At 46.6% G+C, this 14,834-nt stretch overlaps 1 protein-coding gene across 7 annotated transcripts in view; it reads left to right on the plus strand.

Moving 5' to 3' along the window:
• The window catches only part of HP1BP3 (heterochromatin protein 1 binding protein 3), a 55,814-nt gene that overhangs the window by 37,968 nt on the left and 3,012 nt on the right, over positions 1 to 14,834 (plus strand). For all 7 annotated transcript variants that reach the window (XM_034753703.1, XM_034753706.1, XM_034753704.1 and 4 more), the window contains 2 exons: positions 11,346 to 11,457; positions 14,597 to 14,728. In XM_034753703.1, coding sequence (XP_034609594.1) covers positions 11,346 to 11,457; positions 14,597 to 14,728 — 244 coding nt within the window. The remainder of the gene's footprint in view (positions 1 to 11,345; positions 11,458 to 14,596; positions 14,729 to 14,834) is intronic.

Below are 14,834 nucleotides of genomic sequence, written 5' to 3' on the forward strand. Positions count from 1 at the left end.
CAAACAGCTCTTGACTGCTTAAAACCTCAAATTCTTGCTTTGGTTGTCAACACGCAACTCACGTCAAGCACACGTCATCCACACTAGGCCTATAACATATTACATGGATTATATATATATTCCTGAGATTAACACTTTGTAGAGAAGTGGGGGGGGGGGGGAGGAGAGACATTAGAGTTTAATTTCCGGATTTCGAGACTGAGTCTTAGTGTTGGGGGAGTCCTTTATTTGTGGAATTTGTAAGGGGGGAAAAAATATGCATGGGGAGGAGGGGGGATATCACATGGAGAACTACGGTGAGTGTGTGTGTGTGCGCCGTGTTATTGTAACAATGTTTAAAACATGCCTAAGAAGAAAAGTAATGGGGTGGGGGCGGCACCCCAGTGGATTAAAGTTAAAGCCCCTTCTCTGTTAGAAAAGGAGATTGTTGCATTTGGGACGTGCCCTTGGATGGATGGTGCAGTGGAGCCCAGTGAAACAATTGAGAACTTAGAAAACATGTTTGAGAAATATGTACAGCTGTACATATGCCAGGAAAAAGCAAATGGCTGTAGTGTGGCTGTTGTAGCAGGCTGTAAAAAAGGCAATTGTATGTAAGGGGGAAATCGGTGCAAAGTTACAGACACTACAAGAGAACTCTAAAACTGCCAGGAAAATTTGTAGCGGGAAGCAAGACACGCACAGATAATGCAAATCCAGTTAGACCAAATGGGGAAACAAAATAGTGAACTGGAAAAGATTAAGGCAAATAAGGATAAATTAGAAAATCAAGTGGTAGGAATGAAGGCATTGATTCGAGAACTGACTAAGAAAAAGGAAGAGGAGATTCTAAGTGCTTCTCACAGTTTTGTGTCAGAAAACCATTGCAGCATTAAAGAGAGAATTGAAAATGAAGGGACTACAAGTGGTGGCTATGTGCCAAGGAGACAGGAGATTGGGATTTCAGTGAAAAGTGCAATGGAGGCGTTTGGTATGGAGAAAATCCGGAATGGTGGGGGGGGAGTTAAAAGGAAAAGCCTCAAGAGGGACTTTATACTAAGCTGAAGGAAGAGATAATAAACTGGCCAGAAGAGCCTAAGCCAGAAAAGTCGGTTGATCTCCTTTCTATCACTGCTACAGTTAAGGATGCAGCGGGGGATATACAGTCAGAACAGACACAAATAATTCCTGCAAGTTCATCAGACTTACAGTTGATGGCAAAGTCATTAGACCCAGTGAATAAGAAAAATCTAGCTATACGGCTAGTACAGTGAGCAGAGTTAAGAGGAATGGAGAATTTAAATGAGTTACTTTTATAAATTGATCAGGGCAGCTACCACTGGAGAGATTAGACAGGCAGTAGATCGAGTGAAAAATGCTTTGGACAGGCAGCCAGAAGCACACCGGCTGATATTGCAGTTTATTATGTTGTTAGGGAAAGAGAGAGGTCAAAGACCTATGAAGGTGCTATCCAGTGCAAATTACATGAAGCCTGGGGATTCATTCAGGGATTACCTGTTAAGTAGAATAATGTTGGGGTTATTGGCTGGAGAGATCAACTGTGACTAACCCCAGGACAGAGGTTGCCAGACACATCACAGCTGATTCTTTAATGTCAGTTTATTTGAATCAGAGGGAATTTTGGAATGATGTGTTTGAGGGATTGGATAGGAATTTATTAGCAATGTCTGCTAATTTGGTGAACCAAACAGCCCAGGACAAGGGGTTAACTATTATGGATGCACTGGATAATGTGCCAACGAATGATGAAAGGTAGAAGTATTGAAATCCAGAGTACCCTTTGTTGAAGCAATAACGTATTCAAATGAGAGCGCTTATAGATTAGAATTCCGTGAGAGAGAAAGAGGCTGTGGTAGAGGGTGGAATAATCAGAAAGAGCCCGAGAAGGGAGTAGGTGTGATTTGAAATATTGCTTGGAGGTATTTGAAATTGAGGGGAGTAAATATGGATAAGTGGAATGGGAGACATACTGATGAATTAATCAAAGAAATGCAAAGGATGGAAGAAGAAATGTCTAAGGAGCAGAAAAGAGTTGCAGCTGTGCAAGTTGAGGATTCAGAGAAACCTAACATATAGGGAAGCCCCGATGACAAGTTGCTCCCATGGGAACTGGGTCCCCAGGAGTGGGAGATAACTAGATTAAGATGGGACTCGAACGGGAGGCCTAGGATAACTGTCATTGTGGGAGATAATGGACCCAAAGATGACCTATTGGATAGTGGGGCTGGTGCAAATATTGTAAATAGAAGTTGTGATTTGACTTGATGTGTCTAAAACGATTACAGCAGCCTCCTTTATTGGGGAAGGAGTGACAAGAAAGATGTATCGTTCAATAGAAATAGCTGTACCCAGAGAGAGTGGGGGATTTTTGTTGTAAAGAACAAATGCTTCAGATAAATCAGGCAGCTGAGCCACTAATAGTAGGTTTCAGAGTAGCAGCCGTGTTAGTCTGTATCCGCAAAAAGAACAGGAGTACTTGTGGCACCTTAGAGACTAACAAATTTATTAGAGCATAAGCTTTCGTGGGCTACAGCCCACTTCTTCGGATGCATAGAAGGGACGCCTTCTTTTGAAGAGGAATTGGTTGGGTTAGGATTTAACTAATGGAGTTCTGTGGCGTGTGCCCGGCTTGACGGAAGGCAGCCTGACAGCAGGGTACATTCCAAGAATACGTGCTGCAGAAGCGGTGGAGGAGATTACACTGAATCAACAGGATATATGGGTAAAGGAGTTTCCTGATGGATGGACTAAGAATAAAGTAGAATGTGGTAAAATTAAAGCATGTGGTAAAATTGTGGGAGATGACGTGCCACAACAGAGATAGTATAAATATTCTGTGCAAGCAGAGGCAGGAATTGAAAAAATAGTTGACTCATTAGAACAACAGGGAGTGCTTTGAAAAGGGGAATTCTGCATACAGTAGCCCAATTTGGCCCATACTAAAAGCTTCAGGAGATTGGAGATTGACAGTGGATTTTAGACAAATTAATAAAGCTCCCCCCACAACATCCCCCCCCATGGCACCAATAGTAGCAGATCTACCTCAAATGATGGTGTGAATGCAGGGGGGCCCCTAAATGGTTCTGTTATAGATTTGGCAGATTTTTTTTTGCCATCCCTCTGCACCCCGATCCTTGGGCCTGGTTTGCATTTACCTTTAAGGGACAACAGTACTTATTCAAAAGAATCCCCCAGGGTCTACATTGTGCCCTGGCTATTGCACACCAACATGTCTTGCAAATGCTGGATCAGTTATCCAAAGAGGATTGGGAAAATGTCACCTCCTATGTAGATAACATATTAGTTTGGGGGGAAACACTGAGGCGGAGGTGACTAAAAAGGTGTTAAGACTCGTCCAGGAAACCGGTTTTAAGGCTAATAAGAAAAAGCCCAATTAGTGCAAAGGAGGGTGAATTATTTGGAGGTGACTCTAGGGGAGCAAGGAATTCAGATAAATCAATAAAAGGTGAAGTCATTGATGAATTTATCCAGGCCAGAGGACTCTCATGCATTGAGGGTAATGTTAGGAGGGCTTAACTATTTAAGGAAACACGTTTGGAATTTTGCCATTATAACTGGACCCTTGTGGCATTTATTAAAAAGAGAAAGTAGAATGGGAGTGGGGGCCCGAACAAGAAAAAGCTTTCTGTGATTTAAAACAAGCTCTGGTACAAGCCTCAGGATTGAAATTCCCTGAGATAAACAAGTTGTTGGTGATTAAACAAGTGGTTGTTGGCGACCCAACAGGGACTTGTAGCAGTGTTTGATGCAAGAAATGGACAAGGGGAAGTCAATACCGATTGCCTATGAATCTAGAAGGTTAAGCCCCACGGAGCAGCAGTTAGGAATTTGTGAAAGAGGAACATCTTAGGCCTGGGACTGTTTCTAAACATCTTGGGTTTTGTTAATTTGCCCAGAACTGTCTCTTTGAAATTGCCCAGACAACTGATGATGAGATGGAGTGGATTATAAAGGATGTTCAATACATTCGCAATTTGGAGTTGTTCGTGGATCCAGAGCCCTGTTTAGATTAAGATATGGTAATGCTGGCTCTCCGCATCTTGTGATCAGACTGAACGTCGACTGGCCATTGGGACTTGAGTTCTGATCTTCAGACTCTAATATAGTATGCTTGGGTTATGAATGTGGAGTGAGTGGTTTATTTTGCACGTAATAGAGTATTTGTGGATTATATACCAATGTTCTGTCCAGGTATCTGCCTGCTCCCCTGTCTCGTAGGGAGTCTCTTGTTGTGGGTCTAACACCTTGATTTATTTATCCTGGAAAACTGCCCTTCTGGTGGTCATCACCTTGGTCAGGAGGGTTTCAGAGATCTGGGCCCTCACTCCAAACCAACCTACATGTTCTTCTTCCAGGACAAAGTTTGGCTTCATTCACACCCGTCCTTCCTTCCGAAAATGGTCTATTTCCACAGTCGTCGAGACATCTTTCTTCCAGTCTCCTTTCCTAAGCCCCATGTAAATAAAGAGGAACAGAGGCTGCACTCTCTGAACATTAGATGTGCTCTGGTCTTTTATGTAGAGAGGACCACACCCTTTCAAAAGTCCACCCAGCTATTCGTTGCCGTTGCAGAAAGGATGAAGGGCAACCCAGTCTTGGCACAGAGGATCTCTTCCTGGATAATGTCCTGCATCCACATGTGCTATGACCTGCCGAAGGTGGCTCCCCCACGCCTAACGGCACAGTCCACGAGATTGCAGGCTTCATCAGCTGCATTCATGGTTCATGTTCTGGTTCCACCACCTGACTGACTGTTTGGGAATCGCCTATATTGGAACAGACATAAGCAAGCACTCTAAGAAGAAAAGACTTATTAACCTTTCCGTAACTGTTGTTCCTTTCATGGAAAAGACTGATGCCTCCATTCATGCCCTGAAGGATTCTCGAGCCACTCTCTGTTCGCTGAGCATCTACGCTCTAGGACAAAAGAGGAAGTTTAGTCCACAGCCCCAGTGCAAACCATGCACCTCCCAATATCTGGCTTAATGCTACTATGAGCCACAGACTAAAAGAAAAAAAATGTCAAGGTGTAAACCATCTGGCTCACAATCTTCCTCATCCCAGCTGTCTATATCCAAACACCAATTTTGATGTGTTGGTCATGGTGTCGACAGACCACTCCTCGCAACTGCTACTACCAACCATCACTAGCCACCCATTTGGCCACCAGTTGGCAACGTTCCGCAGCACCTGGGAACCCATGACATTGGTCTGATGGGTCCTAGAGATCGTTCACAATGGATACTCTATCCATTTTACCTCCCTCCACAATGCCCTTCCCCTTCCTTTCTCACGAGTTTTTACTATGACGAGAGAAATCATCTTCTCCCGTTAGGAGCCGAAGAACCAGTACCTCAACATCTACGGAGCAAAGGGTTCTACTCTCTCTATTTCCTAATTCCCAAGAGGAAGGAAGGTTGGAGACCCATACTAAACCTCAGAGCTCTAAACAAGTTTGTCAAAGCTCAAAAATTCAAAATGGTCACTGTAGCAACAATCATTCCATCATTCGCATAGGGAGACTGGTTTTTGGCCCTCAACCTTCTGGCCACCTACTTTCATATCTCAATCCTTCTGACTCTCAGGTGATTTCTTAGATTCATTCTAGGACAAGACCATTACCAGTACAGGATACTCCCCTTCGAGCTATCATCGGGCCCAAGAGTATTTTCCAAGGTTCTCTCAGTAGTGGCCGCACACTTCCACTCCCATGGGATCATGATTTACCCTTATCTGGACGATTGTCTCCTCAGACCCCAATATCTCCAAGAGGCTCACCAAGTCACCAAAGCTGCAATGCACTTGTTTACAGATCAATGCCCCAAAATCAACCCTTGTTCCAGTGCAACACCTGGAATTCATAGGGGCCGACCTCGACTCCTTACAGGCCAGAGCACTCCTACCGCCACAAAGATTTCTCTCTGGCCACACTCAGAGATTGTTCAAAACTGCCCACAATTATCAGCCAGACACTGCCTTCAATTACTGGGGCATATGGCAACAGTCACAGTGGTAATACCACCCGCCAGACTTCACATGTGATGCCTCCAGATGTGGTTCAGCTCGGTTTACAGACTAAACCAGGACAACTAGACAAACCCGTCACTACCCACCAGGATCAAGAACTCCTTAGCCTGGAAAGATCTAGTCTACATTTGCAAAGGGATCCCCTTATCACAACTCCCACCCTCCGTTGTTGCTTTTCACTATCAATGCATCACTCATAGGGTGGGGTGCTCATCTAAACAACCTCACCAACAAGGCAAATGGTCACCCACAGAGATCTCTTAACATCAACCTCCTCAAGCTAAGGATGGTCAGGAATGCCTGCCCGCACTTCCTCACGCTGATCAAAAGATCGCACACAAGAACTCTAACAGAATGTAGCCTGTATGTACTACATAAATTGATGAGGAGCCAGGTCGCCCTCCGTTTGTGCAGAGGTGATGAGACTATGGAACTGGTGCATCTCCCACAGCATCACGCTGTCAGCAGCCTGCCTTCCAGGCACAAACATTTCCAGTTGCAAGTTCCCCCACAACCATGAGTGGGAGCTAGATCCAGTAGCACTTCATGATCTATTCAGGTGATGGCGGACGCCGACCACAGACCTATTTGTCACTTACCTGAACAAGAAATGTCCACGCTACTGCTCCAGAGCAGGGCTAGGACAACACTTTCTGGGCAATGCTCTTCTCCTCCTCTGGGATGGGGACCTTCTCTGTGCCTTTCCTTCCTTTCCCCTACTATCAAAAATCCTGCTGAAATAAAAAGAGATGGCATGATCAATCTGACGTGTGCTCCCACTTGGCCGAGACAGACCTGGCACCCTTACCTGTCACAGCTTGCGATGTGCCTGCCGATCCGTCTCCCATTCCTCCTCTCACAGAACAGCGGATGTACCCTACATCCCAATCTTTGGATTCTCTGGCTCAAGGCATGGCTCCTACTTGGTTCCAACACCAAGAAAGCTCCCGTTCAAAGGAGGTGTAAGAGGTATTGCACAGTAAAAAGTCCTCAACGTGACTGACTTACCTGCAAAAGTGGTCCAGGTTTTGGATTTGATGTACTTCCCAACAAATTTCCCTGATATCAGCAACTCTTCCACAAATCTTAGATTATGCATTGATCCTAAAAAGATCAGGGCTCTCTGAGTCCACCCTGCGGCTGTAGCAGCCTTCCACCAACCAGTAGAGGGATACTCACTGCTGTTGCATCCAATCACTTCCTCAATTTCTTACTCCCATGTGGGACCTAAACCTGGTATTGAAAGGACTGACTAGGCCTCCCTTCATACCGATGGCCACCTGTTTGTTTGCATATCTCTCAGTGAAAACGGTCTTCCTGATAGCGATTACCTCAGCTAGGAGAAATAGCAGCTCTGATGACACATCCACCCTACACTGTATTGTTTTGGGACAAGGTTACGTTCAGACCGCACCTGAAATTCACTGCCATGGTAGCCTCCCCATTTCACATGAATCAGTTGATTCACCTTCCAACCTTTTACTCCAAGCCTCACCGAAACAACAGGGAGGCTATACGACACACTCTAGATGCCAGGAGAGCCCTAGCCTTCTACCTGGACAGGACAAAACTTTTCAGGAAGTCCCCCTAGATTTTTTTTTTTCTCTCCATTGCAAAAAGATCCAAGGACTCAGCAATATCAACCCAAAGACTCTCCAAGTGGATCTCGAACTGCATCAGACAATGTTATCAAGTTCACTATTTAACCCCTCCAGATACTACTTGTACACACTCCACAAGGTCAATCTTCATCTCTCATTTTCTTCAAGAATGTCCCTATCTCAGAGATCTGTAGGGCAGCAACATGGGCATCAGTCCACACTTTCAGAGAACATTATGCAATTTCTGGGAACTCCACCCCCAATGCCATCTTCAATTCCACAGTACTGTCATCTGTAACTGACCTTACTCCGAAGTCTTAGCCCTCCAGTGGGGATACTGCTTGGGAGTCACCTACAGTGGAGTACCCATAGGGACACTACTAGATGAAATAGTACAGGGATCGGCAACCTTTGGCATGCAGCTTGGGCTGGTCTGTTCGCCGTTCCAGGCCAATGGGGGCAGCGGGAAGCAGCGGCCAGCACATCCCTGGGCCCGCGCCACTTCCTGCCGCCCCCATTGGCTTGGAGCGACAAACCACGGCCAGTGGGAGCCGCGATCAGCCGAACCTGCGGACGCGGCAGATAAACAAACCGGCCGGCCCACCAGCGTGTTTACCCTGGCGAGCCGTGTGCCAAAGGTTGCCGATCCCCTGAAATAGTAGTTACTCACCTTGTGCCATAACATTTGAGATGTGTCCCCCTATGGGTGCTCCACAACCCACCCTACTCCCCTCTACTTGGAGTTCTTGTCAGTGACTCTGTGGTAGAGAAGGAACTGAGGGGGTTACCCCACACACGCTGACTAGCCTCGTGGTAGGGCATGAGAGGAGACCAGCATATGTGCGGGCCTAATGGACACTGCTGCCCAAGTTCTCCAATCTGCAGCGCATGGACGCAAGCACACCTACAGTGGAGTACCCATAGGGACACACATCTTGAAGAACCATTGTTACTGCACACAGTGAGTAACTTTGTCTTTTGACTCATGACTCAGCTTGAATCTCTGGTGTGGGAAGAATATCCGGACTAGTCTAATATGTATTTAGCACTGGCATTATTTGGTTTAGAGCATTGCTGTAGGAAATTTTAACTCAGATTGATTATGTACGCCTTATCAACCAATCCTCAGTGCCTGAGAACATTGATCATTGCTTGCAGATATGACATCTGTTTACTGCTGGTCGTATGTGGAAACATTTCAGCATGCCATCTGTTAACTTACATCCCCTACCACTAGCTGGAAATATCTGTAATGATATTTCTGTAAGAGAAATCTCTCTTTCTGGACTATCTAGAGCGGGAGACCTGAGGAGATGTAGAAGCAGACAGGAGTTCTGTGCTCTGCCATGGTTGTCATTTTGTCCCTTGCACTTCTTCTTCGAGTGATTGCTCATGTGTATTTCACAGTAGTTGTGCGTGCTCACCATGTGCACCGGTTCCGGAAGTTTTTCCCTTAGCAATAGCTGTAGTGAGGGAGCCGCGCTGCGACCCCTGGAGTGGCGCCTCTATATCGCGCCATAAATGGGGCTGCACGCTCCCCCCACCCTCAGTTCCTTCTTGCCTCCAGTGAAGGTAGTCGGAACTTGTGCTCCAGCATTGCTGTAGCTTCTATCCTTGGCAGTCTTCCATAGGGATATGGTCCAGCTCTGCTCGCACCCAGCTTTTCTGCCGAAGGTAGTCTCAGCTTTTCACATAGATCAGCATGTTTTCCTCCCAGTCCTCTGTCCAAAGCCCCATTCCTCCAATGAGGAACGGTACCCGTACATGTTAGATGTACGTAGAGTGCTGGCTTTTTACCTGGACAGAACCAAGCCACTCCGGAAATCCCCTCCGCTGTTTATTGCATCGGCCGAGCGCATGAGGGGGCGACCAGTTTCCACCCAGCGGATCTCCCGCTGGATCACCTCGTGCATACGCACATGTTACGATCTGGCAGGGGTTCCCTTGCCTCCTATAGTAAAGGCTCATTCAACGAGAGCTCAGGCCTCGTCGGCTGCCTACATGGTTCATGTCCCTATTCAGGACATCTGCAGGGCTGCTACATGGTCCTCTGTCCAAACCTTTTCATCACACTATGTGATCATCTCCCAAACGCGGGATGACGCCGGGTTTGGTAGGGCGGTACTCCGCCCGGGCAACCCTTAAACTCCTATCCACCTCCATCAGGTATAGCTTGGAGTCACCTACTGTGGAATACACAGGAGCAATCGCTCGAAGAAGAAAGGACAGTTACCTGTTCCGTAACTGGCGTTCTTCGAGATGTTGCTCAGGTGTATTCTCCACATCCTACTCTCCTTCCCCTCTGTCGGAGTTGTCTGACAAGAAGGAACTGAGGGTGAGGGGAGCGCGCAGCCCCCTTTTATGGCGCGATATAGAGGCGCCACTCCAGGGGTCGCAGCAGGGCTCCCCCACTACGGGTACTGCTAAGGGGAAAAACTTCCGGCACCAGTGCACGTGGCGAGCACGCACACCTACTGTGGAATACACCTGAGCAACACATCTCGAAGAACGCCAGTTACCGAACAGGTAACTGTCCTTTCTTTCGCTGCCCAGGTTTAAAAATAGCCTTATGAGGCATATTATAACATATTATAACTTGGTGGTTTTCCTTTAAATAATTTTTTTGGACTCTTGCACATCTAACATGGGCAAAGCTAATAGTTTAATGGAAATGAGCCATTCAGTTAATAAAGCGAGCTCTTTAAGTGCTATTTTTAATTAAAACTTTATTCAGTGGGAATGGTCTGACTGATAAAAGGATGGCTTAGTCTCAAATGATTTTGGTACAGTGAAATGTTCTCTCTCTAAAAGCCCCACTTCAGCAATATTGTGGAAGCTGGATGGCGTGAATACCTTTCCATTTATTATGCTTAATAAATCAAGTCATTTAAGCAGTATATTCAGATGCTATTTTTCTTTCCGTTCCCCACGGAAGAGCCTTCTGAATCTGCTAAATGTAAAGGCTCTTTCCTGTCTCTCGGTGGTTTGGAGGGAAGTAACATATGGAAATGTTCCATCCTAATTGAAACTGAAAACGGTCTCATGACAAACTGTTGAACCAGCTGTGCTTGTCTCCTATCTGCCAGAGAGGCAAGTTCCCTTTATATGTGCAATAGGCTCCATCAATCCACAGAAGTGCCAAGGAAAAGACTGGAGCAAAAACATGTCTTAATTTTTTTTCCCCTGGTACTTCATCCTTCAAATCTTGCCCTAGCAATTCACTGTAACAAGGTGGAGCTAAGAAGGTGCCAGATCACAACTAAAGATCTGAAAACAAAAGATAGGGAAGGATGGGGAATGAAGTGTTCAAACTAAGGCAAAAATACTTCAAAGAACAATTGGAACAGAGACAAAAGGTCAGTGTAACTAAAATTAATTATGTTGTATTAGAAACATTAATAAAAGAACTGTCTCCGGTCTTAATATTTCCACCAAGAAGCCTTGACAGTTAAAATCTTTCCAAAAGGAGATTAAACTAACATTTGTTAACAGTTCAGGCCCAATACTTGAAATCTACCTAAATATTATCTGTGGGGAGGATTGCCCTGTAAGTTCTACATACAGTACATATGGAGTAAACCTCTTCTAAAGCAGCTCTTTAGCTGGGTCCTTCACAGAAGCTGACTGTATCGAACAGTGAGGTCAGGGCTTGTGGCTGGATAAACGTATGACGCACCCTTACTTAACTTCCTACAGTGCATCTACTGAAGAGAACCCTGCAGAAATGTGAGAAGAATGGCTGGATGGAGCAGATCTCTGGGAAGGGTTTCAGTGGCACCTTCCAGCTCTGCTTCCCTTATTACCCCAGGTAAAGAGCCCTCCATTGACAGGTGGTCATGCAGAGCATTTCACAAACCATTAGCCCAGCCGTGTTGTTTAACGTGTTGATGTTCACAGGACCAATTTTTTACCCTTGGAAGATTTTTTTTTTTTTTTTTTTTAAATAGGGTTTAACAACCTTGATTATGCCCAACATTGTATAACCCGTATCATTCTAGGTATGGGGTCTCAAACATGTGGCCCGTGGAGCTCTTCCCTGCGGCCCGCCAGTCTCCCCACGGCGCCCCCTCTCCCCCGAGTTATTTTATGTGGCAGCTAAGCTCCCTGCTCACTGCTCCCCAAAGTTTGGGGCTGGGTCTCTCCCCCGGCCCCGCCTGCTGCCCCCACGCACCTCCCCCGAGTGTCCTCTGGCCTCACCTCTGCACCCCCGCATAACCCCAAACTCCATCCCAGAGCCTGCACCCCCACCCCCTGCCCTAGCCCGGAGCCTTCACCCAGCACCCAAACTCCATCCCAGAGCCTGCACCCCAGACCCCCACCCAAACTCCCTCCCAGAGCCTTAGGCAGGTGGGGGGCAGAGTTTGGGGGGGCAGGTTCTGGGCACCACCAAAATTTCTACAAACCTGCCACCCCTGGAAGAGGCAGACCAGTGGTGGAGTGGTGGTGCAGCCCAGAGCAGTGGGGGGGCTTTAACAGAAGTAAATCTAACTAAGTGCATGTTTTGTCCTTTGAGTGAGGTGCATTACTGAGTGGATATATTTTATTAAAACCGCTTGGAAATGACTTGTAGGAGTAGCAGTGATCTGTATGCGCTGTATAATGCTTAGCATTTTCCAGGAGGGAGGGGGGAGGAGCACGCTTGGGGGAGGGGGAGAAGAGACGGGGCAGGGGCGGGACCTCATGGAAGGGGTGGAGTGGGGGGTGGAGCTGGGGCCAGCGAGGGGGACTGTCAGTGATGCGGCCCTCGGGCCAATGCACTAGTCCTCATGTGGCCCTTGTGGTCATTTGAGTTTGAGACCCCTGTTCTAGGTTCTGATAACAAATCTGATTAAACATTTCGATGGCTTTACCAACCAGGAAACTCTTAAGGAACATATAAAATACTGGGTCTAGTAGTCTCAGATATTCTGTCCTTTTATCATCTGTAGTACCCATCATTGTATTATTTAAGTGCTTCCACGATAAAGCAAATCTGCATGGCCCTCAGAGTTTCCTTGCTTCTTAACACAAGAATGATCATAAAGAAAAATATCCTGGGTCTAACTATCCCACTATCTGTAATACCATATATGGGGGAAGATTAAAGCTAGCCTCTTCTCTTTATGGAGGGGAGAGAACAAGTCTCAACTCCACCATTTTTAATTTCTTCACATTCCTACCTTTAGCTGAGCCACATGGTGACTATCTTGAGAGCCTCTTCTGCGGAGCAGTGTGGCAGGGTGACCTCTCAAAGGCTCTACTCTCAAGCGTGAATCATCCCATTAATCTTCAAGTCCATCCTGGCTTCAGCACAGCTGCCTGGGATCATAGAATCATAGAAGATTAGGGTTGGACGAGATCTCAAGAGGTCATCTAGTCCAACCCCCTGCTCAAAGCAGGACCACCCCCAACTAAATCATCCTAGCCAGGGCTTTGTCAAGCCAGGCCTTAAAAACCTCTAAGGAAGGAGATTTCACTACCTCCCTAGGTAATCCATTCCAGTGATTCACCACCCTCTTAGTGAAATAATGTTTTCTAATATCCAACCTAAACCTCCCCCACTGCAACTTGAAACCATTGCTCCTTGTTCTGACATCTGCCACCACTGAAAGCAGCCAAGCTCCATCCTATTTGGAACTCCCCTTCAGGTAGTTGAAGGCTACTATCAAATCGCCACTCACTCTTCTCTTCTGCAGACTAAATAAGCCCAGTTTCCTCAGCCTCTCCTCATAAGTCATGTGCCCCAGCCCCCTAATCATTTTTGTTTCCCTCCACTGGACTCTCTTCAATTTGTTCACATCCTTTCTATAGTGGGGGGCCCAAAACTGGCCCCCCACTACAGAATAGTGGCAGTACTCCAGATGTGACCTCACCAGTGCCAAATAGAGGGGAATAATCACTTCCCTCGATCTGCTGGCAATGCTCCTACTAATGCAGCCTAATATGCCTTTAGCCTTCTTGGCAACAAGGGCACACTGCTGACTCATATCCAGCTTCTCGTCCACTGTAATCCCCAGGTCCTTTTCTGCAGAACTGCCACTTAGCCAGTCAGTCCCCAGCCTGTAGCAGTGCATGGGATTCTTTCGTCCTAAGTGCGGGACTCATCAGAACCTCATCAGATTTCTTTTGACACAATCCTCCAATTTGTCTAGGCCCCTCTGGACCCTATCTCTACCCTCCAGCGTATCTACCTCTCCCCGTAGCTTAGTGTCATCCACAAACTTGCTGAGGGTGCAATTCATCTCATCATCCAAATCATTAATGAAGGTGTTGAACAAAACACCTGGGGCACTCCACTTGATACTGGCTGCCAACTAGACATGGAGCCATTGATCACTACCTGTTGAGCCCAATGATCTAGCCAGCTTTCTATCCACCTTATAGTCCATTTATCTAATCCATACTTCTTTAACTTGCTGGCAAGAATACTGTGGGAGATCATATCAAAAGCTTTGCTAAAGTTAAGGTAAATCACATCCACCGCTTTCCCCATATCCACAAAGCCAGTTATCTCATCATAGATGGCATCAGGTTGGTCAGGCATGACTTGCCCTTGGTGAATCCTTATCGACTGTTCCTGATTACCTTTCTCTCCTCCTTCAGAATGGATTCCTTAAGGACCTGCTCCATGATCAGTGAGAACCTGGACTTAAACTGCCATCCCCCTGCTATGTCTGCAATGGGAGGGAGCAATGTGTAAGAGAGCTTGAGGCAGGACTGCTTAGGGGAGAGGTGGGGCTGTGGCATGTCCATTAATTGGCAGCCAGCTTGACTTCATCCACCTTGGCCCTTCCCTAGCAGCATCATGTGTAAGTCCACAGTGTGTGAAAGCTCAAACTAGCTAGGTTTTACTGTAACAAAATGGGCATCTAGCCCTGGCAATGCGGGGTCAGTCAGTGGCTCCCTTTCAGCCATTTGACACTGAACTTTGTATCTTTTGACACAAGTTAACAAGATTACTCTTGCAGCCCAGGTGTGCTGTTCCCAGAGAAGCAGCAGGAGGAGGATTCTGAGGAATCTGAGGAGGAGGAAGAGGAGGCAGAAGAGGAATCTGAGGAGGAAGACGAGTCAGAGGAAGAAGAACCACCTCCGAAGAAAAGGTATAGAGCTGAAAACAAATGGGCTTGTAAGCCTGCATGGCCATCCCTACTGGTCTGTCTCTGAGGGAGGCCATGCCTCCTCGCTGTCACGCACCTGTAAAGGTGA

Source organism: Trachemys scripta, chromosome 19 (assembly GCF_013100865.1).
Source record: "Trachemys scripta elegans isolate TJP31775 chromosome 19, CAS_Tse_1.0, whole genome shotgun sequence".
Classification (NCBI taxonomy): domain Eukaryota; kingdom Metazoa; phylum Chordata; order Testudines; family Emydidae; genus Trachemys; species Trachemys scripta.